Source organism: Rhincodon typus, chromosome 46 (genome assembly GCF_021869965.1).
Source record: "Rhincodon typus isolate 14 chromosome 46, sRhiTyp1.1, whole genome shotgun sequence".
Lineage (NCBI taxonomy): Eukaryota > Metazoa > Chordata > Chondrichthyes > Orectolobiformes > Rhincodontidae > Rhincodon > Rhincodon typus.
Genome location: NC_063377.1, coordinates 7,495,487 through 7,516,326, shown reverse-complemented (window position 1 = coordinate 7,516,326; position 20,840 = coordinate 7,495,487). Strand labels below are relative to the sequence as shown.

General features: G+C 47.0%; 1 protein-coding gene across 4 annotated transcripts in view; it reads right to left on the bottom strand.

The window, feature by feature from the left end:
• Positions 1-16,458, bottom strand: part of pip5k1ab (phosphatidylinositol-4-phosphate 5-kinase, type I, alpha, b) — a 50,642-nt gene extending 34,184 nt beyond the window's left edge. For 3 of the 4 annotated variants that reach the window (XM_048620390.1, XM_048620391.1, XM_048620392.1), the window contains exons 1-2: positions 16,153-16,457; positions 1,509-1,540 (exon numbers count right to left, since the gene is read on the bottom strand). In XM_048620390.1, coding sequence (XP_048476347.1) covers positions 1,509-1,540; positions 16,153-16,183 — 63 coding nt within the window. In that variant the 5' untranslated portion in view covers positions 16,184-16,457. Of the gene's footprint in view, positions 1-1,508; positions 1,541-16,152 lie in introns of all 4 variants that reach the window. The other variant, XM_048620393.1, reaches the window with a different exon arrangement.
• Between the last annotated feature and the right edge of the window lie 4,382 nt (positions 16,459-20,840).

Genomic DNA, 20,840 nt, shown 5'->3' with positions numbered 1-20,840 from the left:
TTAAATCCTCTGACTTGCTTCAGTATCTCTCGCCATCTCCCCCTTTGAAAGGAACTCTCCCAATGGACTCAAGGGGTCGCCACAGGAACCACAAGTCCTACAAAGTCAATGCTGTCAGTCATAACTAGGGCTCGTAGGCACATTTAAAACATTCCTTCAAAATCACGGCAATTAGGGCGAGAGACAGGAGGGGCCGGCTTAAGAACTCTATTCTGCAATATTAGTCAATTTCAGCAGGGATTTCAGTTATGGCGACATCCCGACTAGCAGGGAGGGATTTGGTTTTGGGATAAAAAGGGTGAAAGACTCCAATCGCTATCAAAGGACAACACTAGAGTGATGCCTCTGGACCAGTATTCCAGAGGTCAGGCTAACGCTCCAAGTCCAAATCAGGCACACAGGTTCAAATCTCACTAGGGCCAGGGAATTCAAATCCATTCAATAGATTTGGCACTTAATTTTGGATCCACACCCCATGAATAAAGCGTCATGCATACCAATAGAAGGCAGGGGTATATAGTTGAAACCTTTCAGGCGAATGGCTGTACCCAAAAAGGCCATTCACCTGAAAGTGATGCATTCAGGGCACAGAAATGGCCATTAAAAGCAGATATTGTCAATGGCACTACTCCCAGCTCCACCTCCCGTAATGAACCAGACTCAGCAAAGGGCGATTTTAAGGCTACCAAAAATACAACCGTACTTAAGTTTTTTGCCTACTCGTTATGGCAAATGAATAAACTTTTGCAACCTTACTTCCTGCCAACTTCCCCAACTGCCATACTGTAAATCCCGACATCCACATTCCCATGTAAACGTGTCACATTACAATTACAGCCTCTCATCACTAGCATCAGGAGGACGCCATCCCCTCAGCCTCAGGCATCTACGTTTCGGCCAACTCCTCAAACTGGCACATATTTGCTACCACGAACTGCCAAATGCTTTGGGGCACCTCTTGTCAATGCACCTGACGATAAGGACGGTGCCTTTGAAGTCATCACTGACCTGGAAGGGATATGCCTGTTGTTGCTGCTTTTCTCCTCCCCCCGGCGCAAGCCTCGCTCCCTGCTCACCACCTCAACTGCTTTCACTCTCGTCACCCGGCCCTTCACTGCGCTCGAGGAGCGAGCCATCCAGTGAGGTTGCAGCTGAGGGTTCTTTCCAAACACTCCTCCGGCTGACGCGAACGGTTTTGTAATTCACTTCAGTGGCACAGGGCTGCTGTACTAAATAAACTTAATCGTATGAAGCCACAACACAAGTCCCACGGCATCTCTGGCAGTGACGTCACAGGCGATGCGATCGCACGGGCTGCGAGTCACTACGGCAATAAATACAGTCTGCAGACATCATTCATAAAGCGGGAGAGAATCATGGCTGAATTAAGGATGATCATTTCTACACAAAGTTCACCTGCAATCTAGACTTGGTTATCTAGCAGCAACAACGGCAATAAATAAAATTATGCTACAGCATCCAACGGGATGTATTTATCACTAACATACCTCTGAAGATGGCACCCTCCTGGAAGACAGCCCTACAAAGTAGAAAAACAAAGGAAATGGTCAGTACACATCAGTTGAAACAACACAGTGAGAAGTGGTATGTAAATCCCTGAACCTGCTTTTAAGGCTCCCCTCTTTGCTGCTTACGACATTAAGCGCCACACAACGAAAACGGATTCAGAATGTGTACTGCTGCTACGACAGCAGGTCAGAGGCTGGCAATTCTGCAGCGAGTAACTCACCTCCTATCTCCCTAAAGCCTGTCCACCACGTACAATGAACAGTTAGGAATGAAGAAATACCGCCCTCCTGCTTGAGCGAGTGTGGCCCCAACAACACTTGAGAAGTTCAACACAATACAGGAAGCACCAGACTGCTTGATCAGTATTTGCTTCCTCCACTACCATCTACAAAATGCCCTGCAGCAATGCACCGAAGCTCCTTAGACAGCATTGTCCAAACCAACAATCTCTTAAGTCGCTGGAAGGGCAAGCACAGCAGATACACAGGAACACCACCACATCCAAGCCTCACACCATTCTGACTTGGAACAGTACTAGCCAGTTGTTCAAAACCCTGAAACTCCCTCCCAGCACACCATAGGTATCCCCATACCATATGGACTGCAGCGATTCCAGAAGGCAGCTCACTACCATGTTCTTCAGGATGATTAGCTAGAGAAATACAGTGGCTTAGCACACAATGCCCACACTGTACAAATAAGAGCACCTGTCTCTTGTCAGGGAGTTTAAGTATCGGAGTTGGAAAGTCATGCTGCGGCTGTACAGGACATTGATTAGGCCATTTTTGGAATACTGTGTTCAGTACAGTCTCCTTGTACAGAAAAGATGTTGTTAAACATGAAAGGGATCAGAAAACATTTACAAGGATGTTACCGGGGTTGGAGATTTGAGCTATGGGGAGAAGCTGAATAGGCTGGGGCTATTTTCCCTCAAGCCTCAGAGGCTGAGGGGTGACGTTATAGACGTTTATAAAATCATGAGAAGCATGGATAGGATGAATTGCCAAGGTCTTTTCCCTAGGGTGGGTCAGGGGGAAGAGGAGTCCAAAACTGGACGGCATAGGTTTAAGGTGAGGGGGGGGGGGGGGGGGTGTGCGTGGATTTAAAAGGAACCCAAGGGGCAACTTTTTCACGCAGAGGGTGGTGCGTATATGGAATGAGCTGCCAGAGGTGACAATGGAGGCTGGTACAATTATAACATTTAAAGGGTATCTGGATGGGGACATGAATAGGAAAGGGTTCGGAACGATATGGGCCAAATGGGAGTAGATGAATTTAGGATATCTGATTGGCATGGATGAGTAAGACCACAGGGTCTGTTTCCGTGCTGTACAATTCTATGACTTTGCAATAACCAAACATGCTCATGCACACACAGTCAGTCAGCGATTGCACTAGAAGTGGTGCATCTTCCAGCTTGTCATCAATGCCAATAGCACCTCAATGAGCGCTTGGCAATGTAGACAGCAAGTCCTGATGGCCGAGAGAAGCCCAAAACAGCTCCCCAGCAGCTTGCGGGTGGGTGGGTGGCAGGGGGTGCGTGCAATTTCTAACGCCAGACCCGTTGGGGTCTGATCGATACCAATGGCCCCTTCATGCCACATGGTCTCTCTCTCACCCGGCACTTTCCCTATTCCAGCTCGATGCCAGCCAAGACAGAGTCAAAAATCTTTCTTGTTAACAAGATCCATCAGAAGAGACCTGGACTGCTGCATTATAGAATAAACAAGGGGACTGTCATCTGAATCCAGAATTTTAAAAAAGCAATTTTTCTTAAAGGTGCAGGGAAAACAAGGTGGTGAAAACTTGAGGAAATTTTCTAAGTGTGAAACGAAAGGATTTCACCATCAATAAAGACTGCTCTGGGTTATAAAAAGCAAGTGTTTCGCAGCCACTTCCCGTCAGCGTCACAAATATTTCTTCCTCAACCCCCCACCCCCACAACAGCCGCTCCGCAAAAACACCAGTCTCACCTCGCTGACAATTCCATTCACATGTTAAAGCAACAGCTTCCAAACAAAATCACCATGAGGCATTCTCCAGTCCCAGTCACTAACGAATAAACTTTGCTCAGGAAGCCACACTCCCACACCCTAGACTGAAAAGGGTGCAAATGGAATATTGCCCGACGTTGCTAGAGGGGTGGAGTTTAAAACCAAGGAGGTTATGCTGCAGCTGTATGGAGTACTGGTAAGGCCACATCTGAAGTACTGTGTACAGTTTTGGTCTCCTTACTCGAGAAAGGATGGACTGGCACTGGATGAGGTGCAGAGGAGGTTCACTAGATTGGTTCCAGAGTTGAGTGGGTTGGCTTATGAGGAGAGATTGAATCGACTGGGAGTACACTGATTGAAATTTAGAAGAATGAGGGAAATCTTTTTCGAAACATATAAAGAGAGGATGTTGCTATTGGTGGGTGAAACTAGAATACAGCCTCAAAATAAAGGGGAGCAGATTTAGTGCTGAGTTGAAGAGAAACTTCTTCACCCAAAGGGTTGTGAATCTATGGAATTCCCTGCCCAGTGAAGCAGTTGAGGCTACCTTGTTGAATGTTTTTAAGGCAAAGATAGATTAGATTTTTGAATAATAAAGGAATTAAGGGTTAATGATGAGCGAGCAGGTAAGTGGAGCTGAGTCCACGAAAAGATCAGCCATGATCTTACTGAATGGCGAAGGAGGCTTGAGAGCCTACTCCTCCTCCTGTTTTTTATTCGCTTGCCGTATGTTTTAAGTGAATTCAGAGGATGAGGGTTTTGTTGGCTCATTTAGAAGCTACCCACCCTAAGCGCTCTGGAAGTGGTGCTGAGCTGTCTGAATTTGACTTACTGCAGTCCTACCTCAGCCCACCCCTATCAAACAATTACAAAGCTCCGGCTTTCACTTGGCTGGCAGGTGCGCAAGACTGAACCCAATTTCCTTCAGGATACTTGGGATTAACCCCCTGCGTCCATATACAGCCTTTAATTCGGTGGGGAGAGGTTTAGGGAGGGATTTCCAGAGCCGGAGGTTCAGCAGTGATTAGTAGCATTTAAACTTCCGGTCATCATTGTGCGACATTGCCCGAGGTGAGGCAAGCCTCACAATGAAGCCTGGATAGCAAGGGAAGAGTCAATCCACATGAGGAGAGAGAGTCAGGAAACAATCCGACGTGAGAGTAGGGAGAAGATAGAAACACAAGCACATTGCTGCAATCAAATAGGGTATAATTAACAGAGCAAGACACAAAAGGCATCTTGAATGTTACATTTCAAGATCCCGAGGGGACTCTACAGGACAGATGCGGAGAGAATGTTTCCTCTTATGGGAGAATCTAGATCCAGGGGCCACAGTTTGAAAATAAGGGGGTGGCCCATTTATGACAGATATTAGGCAAATCTTTTCTTTGCTCAGTGTGGTAAGTCTCATTCTGAAAAGATGGTGAAAGATGAGATGGTATAATCTTTGATTAAGGCAGAGGTAAGTAGATTCTTCATAACATGGGGGTGTTATGTTGTCAGGAATTGGCAGGGATGCAGATTTAAGGTTACAATCAGATCAACCACAATCTTACTGAATAGTGGAGCAGACTCGATGGGTTGAATAGCACAGTCCTACCTCTATTTCATAAGCACAGGTACTATAGTTACTTGTACAACAACATCCAATTTACAGGATTATTCTTCACCCGAGGGAGGCTAGACAGGCAAATGGTGGCTGAATACCCTAGCAAGGGATGATGTTCCTGGAGGAAAACACAGAAATCCTGCCTTAACAGCCAAAGCCAGGTATCTAAGCACGGACTAGAAGTGGGAGAAATCAAATCACGGTGCTAAGTTGACATTACATCCTGTGCTAGAAGTTGAGAGAAACTCGCGAGGACAAAATTAACATTTTGCTTCCGCTTCACCATCTGGCTTGGGCACTGGCACAGAATTCTGACTGAGAAACTGTGAACTTGTGCCAAATTCATCTGAACATGTGCTGTCGATACTGATGACAACCTCCCAAAATTATCCAGCCAGCAGGATCTTGTGACTCCCACACAGGAGTTTTCTACTTTAAAACTTGTTCTTCCTGGCTACGTGGGACAAGGAAGGAAATAATTTGACAGTGGGACTCAATGCCACTTTACAGGAAGCAGCGCACGTTGCAATACTCTTATCAATCCTCCCCAGCAGCCTGGTAGCTTTACTTTGGCACTGCATCCCTGTCTTATGGCACAGCCCAAACATGCAAGGACATGATCGGACATTACACAGCAGCCCAGGCATCATTAAGGTGACACGCAACTTTACACTGGCCCCTCCAATACTGCAGCTCACTAACGTACTGGAGCGTAGACGATCTCTGTGCTATCCGGAGCCAGCCACAGTGTCCTAAACTAAATTATGCTCATGGAACGCAGGCTGATGGCATCCGCTCGGAACAAATGGTTGAATTAATGGGGGCTGCACAGATTAATGCCCTCATTTGCTTTTAGTCACCAAGGTCTTACTCAGAATAGTCAGCACACTGGTACCGCTCTCACATGGGGCAACATCACACCGGTGTGCCTCGCCGTGCCAGCCTCTGGAATCCACCCGACTGCCAGTGTCTGGTCAACAAACAAGAGCCAAAGGAAGCCTCACAGCCAGACTCAAGCTCTATCCTCAACTGAGGGGTGCAGTTGCCACTCAATGATAACTTAAAGCAGGGTCTCACATGATTTTGCTCAGACCTCTCAGCCATCCTACACACAAACTCCATACTATGACTTAGCTGGCTTGGGCAATTGTTCTTTGTAACCCCAATGTAATTCATTCTCATGAATTTGGGCCTCAATGGTAAGGATGGCACTTATCCACCATCGACAGTCGCCCTCAAGAACATGGTAAACAGGCCGCGTACTTGAACCACTGGTCATGAACCTGAGCAGTGAAGTAAACTTGCATTCCACGGATGGTGTGACCACTTTGCAACCACATCGTTATTTGTATGAGGGTTTTAGCTTGCATTCACAAGTGACCGACAACAACAGCAGTAAGGTGGAACAGCCAGCTGATCTGGAGAGATCAACATTTGAGCAGGTCTGCGCAGACTCAAAACACACGGCCTTAAAACAGCACAATTAACAAGGGTGCGTCCAAACTATAATACCTGGAGGCTTATAAGTCAGCATTAAACTCAGATTGGGTGTTTTCCTTCCCTTGGCAGCTTCCATTAGCTTCTCACCGTGTCTATTTACCCATTTATCACCACTCCTACAACATTCGTAATTGAAACCAAAGTTCCATAAGTACCATCAGCTTAAGAGTTTAATGACATGTTAAATGAAGCAAACTTCCAAGTACCAATCACTGCAAAGCTAAGTGATGGACTAACCAGTTACACATCCTAAACCTTCCTGTCACACATTTGAAGCGATTGCCCCTGATCCAGCAGAAAAATTTTCATCCACGTTTTCAAATCGTCAGCACCGACCTGCGGCCAGGACTGTGTTCTTTCAGCACTGACACTCTGATAGCACAGTGCTTCGAAGAGGCTGACCCTCTGACAGTGTGAGCACTGGCACAGGGAGTGCAGGCCTGGATTAGGTGCTCAAGTTTCCAGAGTGGGAAGTGAATTAACAAGCTTCTGACTCAGGCAAGTGAGAGTAACCCACAGCAAACCACAGGAGGCTCGGTAGCATTCTGGGCAACAGGTAGCAACCAAGCAGAGAAACAAATTTCATCACTTCCTGCATGCCCTCCCCCACTTTGCAACATTGTGCAAAATTGGTAAGCTCCACCCTCTCCTTTCTTCACTCCCTAACTCCAACCACGCTCCAGACAGAGAATGGGTCGACTGAGTCTTGTGAAGGAAGGAGGAGAATTAGAGCAAGAACATCCACTATTTAATCATTTACCCGAAACACTGGTGAAACAAAAGGCCTGTTTTTTGGAACAGTGTAGCCAACTTAAAACCTGTTCAACTTGTATTTCTAAATTCACAGTGGCCCTGCAAAGCTCTGCAAAGAAAACAATGGCAAATTTATTTTAAGCAGCACTGCCTCTGGGACAATGCTGACATGTAATCAGGAGGGTGGTTGTCATTTTCCCCTTTGAAGCAAACTTAAAATTTTGCAAAAATACTCCGACTGAAAATATAGGCGTGGTTTCCTAGTTCTGGTCTCCATGTCATACAGGATACAGAAACACATTGCTCAGTCCTTTGAGTGTAGGAGTTGGGAAGTCACATTGAGATTGTACAGGACATTGGTGAGGCCTCTTCTGGAGTGCAGTTCTAGTCACCCAGTTAAAGGAAGTATACTATTAAGCTAGAGAGGGTTCAGAAGAGATTTACCAGGATATTGCTAGGTCTGGAAGGTTTGATTTATAAAGAAAGGCTGGATAGGTTGGGACTTCTTTCACTGGAGCAAAGGAGGTTGAGCGGTGACCTTATCGACGCTTATAAAATCACGTGAGGTATAGACAGGGTTAATTCCCTAGGATAGGGTATTTCAAGACTAGGGGGCACATTTTTAAGGTGAGAGGAGACAGATTTAAAGAAGACATGGGGTGGCAAATATTTTTACACAGAGGGTGGTTCGCGTGTGGAATGAACTTCCTCAGGAAGTGGTGGATGTGGGCACAGTTACAACTTGGATAAGTACATGAATAGGACAGGTTTGGAGGGATATGGACCAGGAGCAAGCAGGTAGGACATGTTTAGTTTGGGTATGTTTGGCATGGACTTATTGGGCCATATGACTATGATTTCATAAACGATTTATAAGAGGGACGAGTGAGACAGATGCAGAAAGACTGCTATCCTAGGCCAGAGAATCTAAAACTATGGGTCATAGTCTCAGGATAAGTGATCAGACATTTAGAGCTTCTAAAATACATTCCATAAGGTGTCATCTAACAGAGCTCTGAACAACATCAGAGCCTTGGGAATGATATGAGTCAGAGACAGCATGGGTACAATGAAACTGGTCTTGTGTAGGCAATAAAGTTATTGAGAATGCTTATTTTTCAGGATGGTATTGGTACTAGGACCCCTGCTTCTCCTGTTATAGTTGAACCAGACTAATGCACACATGCTCCCATTCCATAACTCTCAGCCGACAACATTTGGAAACATCGCAAACTGCGAGGTGGGTAATGAGACTTCGAAAGGATACAAAACAGGCTGGTGGATCAAGCAGCTAATAAAATTCACTGCAGAAAATCGTGTCAATTCATTTGGATAGAAAGAGGGCCAATCTTATTAAAAAATGAAAGAGGTTGCAGGTGCAGAGGGACCCAAGTATATGCGCACAAATCACTGGAGGTGGCAAGGCAAGTGGACAATACAGAATATAGATTTTATCAGATCCTGGGCTTTATGGAGGGCAAAGGTGTACAAAAGCTTAAAAAAAAAAGTTACATATAAACACCACAAGACCAGGACCTGGACCATATATAGCAGTTGTGCCAGTTTCTGGGCTGGACACTAGATACAAACCCAGCAACCCAGACACTCCAGACCTCGAATCAATACTGAGAATATCGAAGATTTAGCCCATGGGAGGGAGCAAAGACTGGGTCCAATGAAATAGCACATTAAGAGAGCTACGCAGTCTCGATGAGCCAAACAGCCTCATTTCACATTATACTAGCGAGAGATTCTATCCCACGTTTAGCCTTCCCCACACACTAGCCCATTTAGCATGCAACTAATCTAATGTTTCAAAACCATGAAAAACAAGGTGACTAACCGGCACCGTACTCTTCAATGAAGCGGGTCTCACAAAGCACACTCAGAAGAGGCACAGTGCCACCAATAACTAGTGTTAATATGCTACACATTCAGCTGCTCTACACGCTACCACACAGCACCAGCACCTCATACGTTACCTCGCAATCTCGCCACGAGTTGCCCGTACCACAGCCGGAGTTCTACACCAGAGAAGACAAACCCAGTGAAGAGAGAGAACTTGGAAGTGAAGAATCACTGTAATAGGAAAGAGGTTAGACACCGCGCAAGAGTCCCCCAAACTGCCCCCGGCCCTACATTTTCTCCCGCATCTTGTGAGCCACCAACAGGCCAAAGAAACTGCATTTCACTAGCAACTCTCACCACCACAAATCGCGGCCACTATTGCAAGGTAGGGGAACACTAGGTCAATTTGCGTACAGCAAGCTCCCACAAACGATTCAGATCAGGGAAACTAGTGATTATGGGTAAGGGACAACATTCGACCCAGCATACCCAAGAGAATTGGTCCTCAACACTCCCTCCAAAACCCAATTAACAGTAGAGGTTTAGCCTATTAAGGGTTAACTCAATTCACTGAGGGCAGCATTATTATCCTCATCCAGTGCATCAGGCCTTCAAACCCCACCTTAGTGACTACAGAACAGAATCCAGGCTGACAGTACAACCCCAGGCTGCACAATCCCCATGACATTTGCCAAATGGTGCCGGAAATCACAAATCCCAAACAGTCAAAAAGCAATCTTTAAGCAACAGGAGTGGGAGAGCCAAATAAGTCATGCAAATGAATTCTGGCTCCCAAACTATTACAGTGATAATGCACATCACATGTTATTCATCCATGGCAAACCCTCTGTAACAGAGCACACCCAGAATTTAAGAACTGCACACCACGCCAAACATTTAAACTATTTTCACGAAAGCATTCCAACCATTCAACTCCAGATAATCACCAGGCATCAAACCAGTTATCAGGCATTAGTTGAACTCCTTTCACTCACCACCTTTGGTTGACACTGTGGCAGGGCACTCAGCAAGTACCATAGCAGTCACTGTTCACACCCAGCTAGTGCTGGGCACTGGGGTGAGGGGGTGAGGGGGTGAGGCCTACGTCATTGCAAATGCTGGGTTTACACTGCAACTTCAGCAGGTTTCAGCTGATAAGACCTATTTACAGTAGTGAACCACACACAAGCATCAGCTCTTGGTGCAACGGCAGCACATCGAACTCTGGTCAGACCCACAGTGATTTACTGTAACTCAGGTTTTAGACTACTGCGACTCAGTGTCATTACCTCTGGCCCAGAAAGGTGTGGGTTCAAATCTCCCCCCATAACCCAAACAAGTTTATTAAAAACAATTTCTCTCTCATCCAGCTCTTATGCTTCCAACATATACCATCTGCAATCAATTGAGGCTATTTGACAGGCTTCTCATTTTTTTTAATTCATTCACGGGACGAGGGCATTGACAGCTAGGCCAGCATTTATTGCCCATTCTTAATTGCCCAGAGGGCAGTTTAAGACTCAGCTACATCACGGTGGGTCAGGAGTCACACATAGGCCAGATCAGGTAACGATGGCTGTTTTCTTCCCTAAAGGACATGAGCGAATAGATGGGTTTTTCCAAAAAGCGGCAGTGGATTCACAGTCATCATTAGACTCTCAATTCCAGATTTCTACTGAATTCAAATTTCACCACCTGCCCATGGTAGGATTTGAACCCGGGTCCCCAGAACATTACCCGGGTATCCGGATTAACAGTCCAGTGAGAATACCACTAGGCTGTTGCCTCCCCGTTTGACCGTTCATGCTGTTGGCAGACCTGAATAGCTCACGTCCTGATCCTAAATCAGTCACGCCAGTCAAAGGTCGGGCAGGCTTGAGGCTAACCCTGAGGGCGACCTCTCAACTATCTCCAGCTGACCTGTCACCCACCTCCATGTTTCAGCTAGAACCCAAAGTGCAAGTTGGAAGCTCTGAGGAAGGGAACTCAACCCAAAACGTTAACAGATTCCTCACCACAGATGCTGCCAGACCAACTGAGTTTTTCCGGCAATTTCTGTTTTTGTGTCTGCTAGTAGGAAGACACACATTTCTATGGCACCTTGCATAGCCACGACATGCTGAAGTGCCTTAAACCACTTTTTCTGAAGAGAAGTCCCATGGGTGGACTGCAGCACAGCAAGCTCCCACTAACAGGACTCACCTGCCTTTTTTTTCAGAAAAACATCCAGTGGAGTTAGGTCGAGGGATACATTTTGATCCCGATACTGAGGGGAATGACCCCCAGCTTTTCCGATAGCAGTTGTGGGACATTTTAGTCTGCCCTGAGGAGGCAGATGGGGTCTTGGTCCGCCATGTTGTTCGGTATTCCCAACTCCATCAGAACAATCAAAGTGGTAGGACAGACATCTTACCATTCAAGATCCATGTCTGTCTTCAATTTTCGAGATTGTTCTAAAAAGAATTCTAAAGCCTACTCCTACTAATGAATTCCATTACAGTACTCAGCACTGAAGCAGCACAAATGGCTTTGATCCATTTACATTTCATCTTGCATAAAGTGGGCACATTAGTCAGTGTTCAAACCACCAACCTCTTCATAGCATCAATATAATCCATCATATCAAAATTCAATGACTCAAATCTGTTCACTGGTCAGAAGAGCTAGCGAGAGGTACAGCATGAAAACTAGTTATTTAACCCAGTTTACCATTCACATATGCTTCACTTGTTACACCCGTTCCTAGTCCCTTCAGCCACTAATCCAATCAGATTGTTGCAGGGCCAGGACCGAGGGATTGCCACACTGCCAGGAGGTGCTGTCCTTTCAAGCCCCCAAGGTGAACGCAGAAGAACCCATGGCCTCTATTTCAAAAAGCAGAGGACGTTCTCCCACTGTCATGAGCCAACATCAAACCCTCAAACATAATCATAGATCATCAGATCACTAACGATGTGACATTTATGGGATCTTGCTGTGCACAACTTGATACTTTGGGACATCCAGAGGGCATAAAGATTGCTATACCACTTACATATAACCAACTGTTAACCCAGGAGTGACTTGCACAGCCTCACAACACGGAATAATACCCTCAAACCTCCTGAACCACTACCTGAAAGAATCTGCTACTGTTCAGCTCGGTCGATTCCCAACTGTGTTTTGAAAATTTCCAGCCAATGAACTGCACTGTTCACAAATTGAAAAGCCCCATACTGATACTGCGAGCACATCCAGGCCCAGCCTCCCAACCTAAATTTTCCAGTCATCACATCCCAGCTGCAGCCCCTGAAAAACATTCAGGCTCACGAGTAGACAAGTCAGCGGGTAACCCCTCCCAACAATAAGCACCTTGTACAAAATTACACCCCAACCAATTTTGGTCGCTGGTTCCTCCCAGAGATTGCAATTAGACTTCAATATCTTGGCTCCACTATAATAAATATGTGGGCAAACTCTGCTCAGTTCCTGTGTCTGCACTGTACAATGTCTCACCCATTTGCAGAGTCATTTCTTCACATGGTCCCATCATCTATATCCCTAGCAAGTTGGTTCCAATTATTCTGGAGCAGACTGGCCTACAGTACCAATGCCTGGGACCCAGCTCTCTTGCCCACATACTAACCCCTCGTGCAGGTATTCATACGCAGGACAGGTCAGCGGATAGCCTAGGATATAGAAGGTAGTAAGAACTGCCTATGCTGGGGTCTGAGATAACACAGTGTGGAGTTGGAGGAACACAGCAGGCTGGGCAGCATCAGAGCAGGAAAGCTGACGTTTCGGGTTGGGATCCTTCTCTCTGAAGAAGGGTCCCAATCCGAAACATCAGCTTCCCTGCTCCTCAGCAGGCCGGGCAGCATCAAAGGAGCAGGAAAGCTGACATTTCGGTTTGGGACCCTTCTCCAGAAAGGAGGGTCCCGACCCAAAACGTCAGCTTTCCTGCTCCTCTGGTGCAGCCCAGCCTGCCGTGTTCCTCCAGCTCCACAGTGTGTTACTGAGGACATAACAGGCTGTTCAGCCCCTCCAATCCGCACCCACCACTTGTGGCCTTGTGTCAAATCTCATCCTCCTGGACAGCACAGGGTCTAATCAGTGCTGGTACTAGGGGAGTGTCAGTCCAGACTCCACATTCACCTCTTCAGAGTGGAGACTCCAGCCCATTCAAGCTAAGACTGTGACTATGCCAACACTGAAAATCAGATACCAATACACACACAGCATAACAGAGCCATCACAGAGTCTTTATGAAACTCCTCAAAGCTTGCATTCCACATTGACTGGACAGGCAGTGTGGGAATAGTGGTTAATTAGCCTCCCTGGCTCATGTGGGGACAAAATCAAACAGATTTACCTTCGTACAATCTGACCATAAGATTAGAAATTGCAGAACACTGGTGTTGACCCAGTTATGTCTGTTTGCCTTGCAGACATTGAAATAAGGCCAACCAAACAAGACACACTTTCAAACATTCTCGATCGCTGGTGTCACATCAACGTGCCAGGAGACAGCCAGATCAACGCCCCACAGATGGATGTACGCAGAGTACACTAACTCATGCCTGGATAGAGTAAGATTCCACAGCAAAGGAAGTAACTTTCCACGGCTAATACCTCTGTGGCAGATGGGGCAGGGAAGGGAGCCTTGTAATTATTTAAAACTTTTTCAAATCTTCTGCATACTTCCCCCCCAAAACAGTCATCACCAGGAAACTAGTTTGGCAACCAATGTTTTTTCAAGGTGTGGAATACTCTCCTGAAACCTCTCCCACACCTGTTGAGATGCCATTTAAAACCAACCTCTCTCTAATAACTCAGGTTGCATTCCGACGAAGTACCTTAGGATGCTGAAGGTGCTACATGGGCACAAACTGAGGATTAGTGGACAAAGACAAGCACCAACCACTGAATCCAGTCCAGGCCAGCCGACGCGGGAGTGTCGCCAAGCAAATCAACCCTGTTTTAGAACTTAAACCACCACACCAACCCGCTGATGGGCACACAGCACCACGAAATCAGTAGCCTGAGAAATTTGGACTGGGTTTATTGGAGCCACACAACAATGCTATTAAGTCAAAAATAGCTTCCTAGGACAAGGCAAGGCTGACAAAAACAAACTGGTTATTTTGACAGTCTCGAGTTGTGGAGATGTTTACCACAGGCTTATCTTTGACAATCTAGACAAGTGTGACACTTGCATATATGCGGCAAGATAAGGCTGTTTCAGTTCCCCTGACAGCGAGAAACTGAGTATTACACTGCCCAATAACCTACTGGCCACGTTCTACAGGAATAATAAAAATAAACCTCTGAACAGAACCACGCAATACTTGACTTTCCTTCCCACCTTGCGTTGAACCTGACCAATACTTGGGTGTGAAGTGTTATAGGACAGTAAAGGTGCTACAGAAATGCAAGTTATCCTATTCTAGGGTCGCTGGTGCATTTACAGCCCAAACATTCAGTGGCAGGTCTATAATACTCTGCTGAAAATAGAAACAAAGCATTTTTGCAATTAAATAGCCTGCCTTCATATAGGACCAGGACAACCTCCACCTCACTTCACCTGCACTGTAAGCAAGCACAAGGATTAAGAATGAGGTGGAATTTGGCCTCCTGGCCCTATGAGACACCTTATCTTAGAATACCCCACAGGGAGAAATATCTTTAACAACCACCCCCATCAATCTTACGATAAAAAAAACAACGCTCATTCTTCTTGACTTTGTTGAGGACAGGTCAATCTGCTCAACTTTTCCTCATAAGACAACCCCTTCATCAAGTCACACCAGTGAACATCTTTGAACAGCTTCCAAAACCAGTGTATCACACCTTAAGCAGATCCATATCCCACAATGGTGTACAATAGTCATTGGTCATTCCCTCGCAGCCTGTAGTCAACACATGCACCCAATGACTGAGTAACTATGCCTCCCTGGACAATGGCACTTGAAGGCGAACAATGCAGCACCATTGGTGTCTGATTCTAAACTACTGCTGGCCAGAAACAAACCACATCAACGGAAGATCACAGGGAATCAGCCATGAAACCTAGACAGGGATAGAACTGTGCTGATGTCCAAAATGAGATTGCAGTCCAATTCCCCAAATCTCAAAGGCTGTCAATTCTTCCCAAACAGGTGACAAAAACGTCCAACGAAGATGGTGTCTGTATTTAGCTCAACTGCTTTTGCATTTTCGTACATCTTGTACCCTTTACAAATATTACAGGTACTCGAAAGAGACACATCAACAGACGTGCAGTTAAAAACACACTTGACCATTGCCATACATGTATTACGCCCAGTGATAGAGATCACATTAACCTAAATTTAGGTTTTGTTGTTATTTAGAGGCAACTTTATTTTTATGTCATTAGCTTAGTCAATAATAACACCTTCTGGGACAGGGACAGAGACAGAGAGAAACAGACTATGGCAGAGCCAGTAATTCAGGGAGGGAAATATCCAGATGTTACTTTGTTTAAAAAAAAATCCACGAGTAACTAGCCATCTGTCTTTCTATCAACGCCCTACTCTCTTCCCTCCAAACATTCTTCTCTGCTCTCCCAATCCCCTTCTTTCACCCCAACTCACCTTTCTGGCCGCCTATTCTTCTACCTTGCATCTCGTAGTCGCATTTCTACAACCTTCACTTACCCCTTCCCCAACACCTTCCTCGCCTCGCCTCCCCTCCACACTACCTCCCTCCCGATCCTCCTCTCCCCGTGCTCCTCTTCGCCCCCATCCTCCTCTCCATCACCCCCTCTTCTCTACTCTCTTCCCTCCCTCCCTCCCACCACCTACCCACCCTCCAAACACCTCTTCCTCTATATCACTCCTCCAATACTCCTCTCTTCGCCCTCCTGCCTTTTATTTCCCCTCCACCCGGCCTGCCTCCCTCCCGCGGACTCTGCTTTACCTGCGGTTCCACTGCTCCCTTCCGCCGCCATCTTGCCGCTGAGGCCTAGTCGCAAAACCCGAAGCCTGGGGCTAGATTAGCGACACCATCGTGTCCGATCCACCGACCCCCCGGGAAGAGAAGGTTTGGAGTGGGAGAAGGGGATATGGGAAAACCATAAACCCCTTCCGGGCAACTTGGAGTATTTTGATTTTTGTTTCTGAGGTGGGGAACGGGGAAGGAAAGGCCACGAGTGAAGATTCCGCCGGCGACCGAGACGCCAGCTGCCGCCGCTCCACCGTGCGGGCCCACAACCACGCCTGCGCGGGTGCCGGCGCCTCACCGCCCCGATTCTCCCGAGTACGTCTGCGCGGGTGCCGGCGCCGCATCGCCCCGATTCTCCCGAGTACGTCTGCGCGGGTGCCGCCTCGATTCTCTCTCTAGTACACTTGCGCAGGTGCCGGCGCATCAACGCCCATTTCTCACGAGTGCGCCTGCGCGGGTGCCTGCGGCTGGGCCACTAGTTCTTCAGAGTACGCTTGCGCAGGTGCCGGCCCCCTCGCTGCACGGTTCTTTTTACTGCGCCTGCGCCATGCCGCCGTTGCTAATTTCTCTGCCTACCTGGGACTTCAGTGCCCCCTACTTTATCTACTGCGCCTGCGCTGATGCCATGGGCTTCCCGCCACCGCGCAACTGCGCATGTTCCGCGCTGGAGGTGTGGTCACCGTGCATGTGGTGTCATCCGAGGAGGTAACTGACCCAGGCACGTTCCTGCCCGTTTCCCTGGAGACGTTAGGCAGGCTGTGCTGGCAGAAAGGAGCCAGGGTCGGGCTGTCCCTGATGTCTGAACTTCATTCTCCAGGTTTTCCCAAACACTTCGCTCAATGTTTTCCGTCCCCTCCCAGGCAGGGGTGTGTCAGCAGACCAGGATCATGGTGAAGCAGAGATAACAAGGTGTGGAGCTGGATGAACACAGCAGGCCAAGCAGCATCAGAGGAACAGGAAGGCTGACGTTTCGGGCCTAGGCCCTTCTTCCGGAAGCAGACTGGGATCGCACTGAAGCAGTTCAGGATCACAGTGAAGCAGACTGGGATCATGGTGAAGAGGACTAGGATCACGGTGAAGAAGATCAGGATCACGGTGAAAAAGATGGGATGACGGTGAAGAGGAGGTTCACCAAGTTGATTCTGAAGTTGAGAGGGTTGCCTTATGAGCAGAGATTGAGTAAACTTGGACTATACTCATTGGAATTTAGAAGAATGGGGAGGGTAGATCTTATAGAAGCATAAAATTATAAAGGGAATAGATAAAGTAGAAGCCAGGAGGTTATTTCCACTGGCAGGTGAAACTAGAACAAGGGGGCATGGCCTCAAAATAAGGGGGAGCAGATTTTCGTCTGAGTTGAGGAGGAACTTCTTCACCCAAAGGGTTGAGAATCTGTGGAATTCCCTCACCAATGAGGCTACCTTGTTGAATGTTTTTAAGGCAAAGATAGATTTTAGAACAGTAAAGGAATTAAGGATTCTGGTGAGCAAGTGGGTAAGTGGAGCTGAGTCCACAAAAAAATCAGCCATGATCTTATTGAATGGTGGAACAGGCTTGAGGGGCCAGATGGCCGACTCCTACTCCTGTTTCTTATGAAGCAAACTGGGTCCAGTGAAACAGGCGAGGATAACTACAAAGTAGGCCAATATGGAAGTTAATCACCGGGAAGCGGAATGGATTCCCCACAAAGCAGATCAGGAATCACTGCAAAGCATACCAGTGTCATCATGATGCAGACTGTGATTGACATGAAGCAGAACAGAATCACCGAAATACAGTTCAAGATCACCAGGTCGGAATAACTACAAAACATACCAGGCTCACAGCAAAGAAGACTAGGAGTACGGTGAAGCAGACAAGGATCACCACAAAGCAGGCTGCGATAACCTTGAAGCAGATTGGGATCCCTGCAGAGCAGACTGAAACTGATTTACACACACACCCTTCTGCTAACGGAATGCACTGACAGGCAGGATCCCAGAGGCGAGGTGGACGTATTTAAAAGGGATCTAAACGTGAATTACACTGGTATCACAATGCGACCACCAGATGATGGACTTGTAAAGTGATCACAGCAGCGAATCTCAAGCTGTGGAGACCATGAACCAGCCCGTAGTATGCACTGACCTCAAATAGATAAGAGTAGGTTGTATGTAAACAACTGGAGGCAGAGTACAACAGCAAGGATGTCATTGTAAATGCTGATTCAGCCTTGACTATAGTACTGCATGTTTAGGAAGGACATGATGGACTTTAGAGGGAGACAATAAATGCAGAAAAGTATCATAAGAATAGTTCCAGGAATGAGAGACTGCAGCGATGAGGATAGATCGGATAAGGTACACCGTTCTCTTTGGAAAAGAGAAGACCAAGAGGAGATTCAGTCTAGGTGTTAAGAACCATCCCGGGTCTGGACAGAGTAGATTCCCACTGGTGGAAGGATCAAAAGACTGAGATTGGAGGGAATTGGGAAAGGCGACACGAGGGGAAACATCCTTGTGCACAGCAGATGGCTAGGGTCTGGGATGTGCAGCCTGCACATGTGGTGACAGCGTGTTCAATCAAAAGGGAATTGGATCATTATCCAAAAAGGGATAGAGAGCGCAAGGCTACAGGGAAGAGATGGATAAATTACTCCTTCAGCGAACTAGCACTGGTGCAATAGGCCCAATGGCCACCTTGTGCCAAAGCTGTCCTCTAATCCTGCAGTCGCGGGTAGACAGGGTGGTGAAGAAGGTCAGAGAATTGAGTATAGGAGTTGGGACGTCATATAAGTTAAGGCCACATTTGGAGGACTGCATATAATTCTGGTTGCCCCATTATAGGAAGGATGTTATTAAACTGAAGAGGGTGCAAAAAGGATTTACAAGGATGTTACTGAGACTGAAGGGTTTGAGTTATAAGTACAGGCTTGGGAGACTTTTCCCTGGAGCGTAGAAGGCTTATTTGACGGTAAGAACCTCCAGAGGAACTGTTAGGCAGGTACACTTATAATGTTCAGAAGACATTTGGACAGGTACATGGATAGGAAAGGTGTACAGGGATATGGGCCAAATGCAGGCAAATGGGGCTAGTTCAGATAAGGAAACCTGGTCGGCATGGACTGGTTGGGCCGAAGAGTCTGTTTCCATGCTGAATGCCTCTATAACTATATGCTCCAACACGGGCATATAACAGACATTATTGGGAGGGAGGATTCACCGACTAATGTGCATTTCTCTAGTGCCTTCTGCACCCTCGGGGACGTGTCAAGACACTTCATAGCCAAAGAAATGCTCTTTTTGAAGTGCAGTTACCGGTTGCAATGGAGGAAACATGGGAACCAATTTGCTTACAACAAGCTCCCAACCAGAGCAGCCTGACTGACCGTGTTTCTCCCAAGAGATGTTCAGAATTAGAATTAGGTTTTATCGTGACGCATACTCGAGTTTACAAATGTTGCATTCACAGCACCGTCTGAAGTACAACTAACCCAGGTACAAAATCTTAGGTAAAGAGTAGAAAAATAAAGAAATAAATTAAAAGTTCAGCACTATAGTTCTTGTTAGTATTAAGTAGTAAATAAGATATAAAGTTAAAAGTTCCAAATTTCAGTTTTTCTTTAGCCGTGGGCCTGCAGTTGCTCCACACTGGGCTTTCCCCGTGAGGACTCAATCTCTCCCCCACGCTGGGCTCGATCTCTCAATCCCTGCGCCCCGTGCTGCCGTCTCACAGCCGACCACCATCCATCTCGCTTTAGGCTGGCGGAGTCCCACTCCAGGTCCCCAGCGGTTTCCACAATGCCGCCGACTGTCCGGTTCTGCCCAGGCCACACAGATTGTCCCATAGCCAGTTGCCAAAGTCCCCGCTCTAGGCCCTCACTGCCGCAGAGGTTTCTCACTCCTCTTAGAGCCATACAGCGCCGGAACAGACCCTTTGGCCCAACCAGTCCCATGCTGAACATAATCCCAAACTAAACTAGTCCTACCTGCCTGCTCCTGGCCCATATCCCTCCAAACCTTTTTAATGTACTTATCCCAAATGTCGTAACTGTACCCACATCCAAGACATTGTGGGATCTTTTAAGTTCCACTGGGAGGACAGATGGGGGCATGCAAGAATACAAATGTAGAAATTAGGAGCAGATATAGACTATTTGGCCCCTCGAACTAGCTCCACCACTTAATAATAACTGATCTAACTGAGTCCACAACACCTGATGACCTCTTGACTGCTTTATAGTCAAGAATCTATAAATCCCGATCGTAAAAATATTCTGTGACCACTCCTCCACCTGCCACCGCCAGAGATTAACACAGAGTCACGAACATCTGAGAGGAATTTCCATCTCTGTTTCAACTTCGCATCCCCTTATTTTTAAACTGTATACTCAAGATCTAGACTAGAAACAACCCCTTAGGATCCAATCTGGTGCACTGTCTTATCTCGAAAAAATTCACTGGTGACAGTGTGACTCCCTAATAGTGCAGTACTCCCTCACAATGACCCTCTGATGGTGCTGTACTTCCTCAGTGCTGACCATCCAACAAAGCCTGCTCCCTCAGCACTGACCCTCCGACAGTGCCCGCTCCCTCAGCACTGACCCTACGACAGTGCCCGCTCCCTCAGCACTGACCCTCCGACACTGCCTGCTCCCTCAGCACTGATCCTCCGACAGTGCGGCA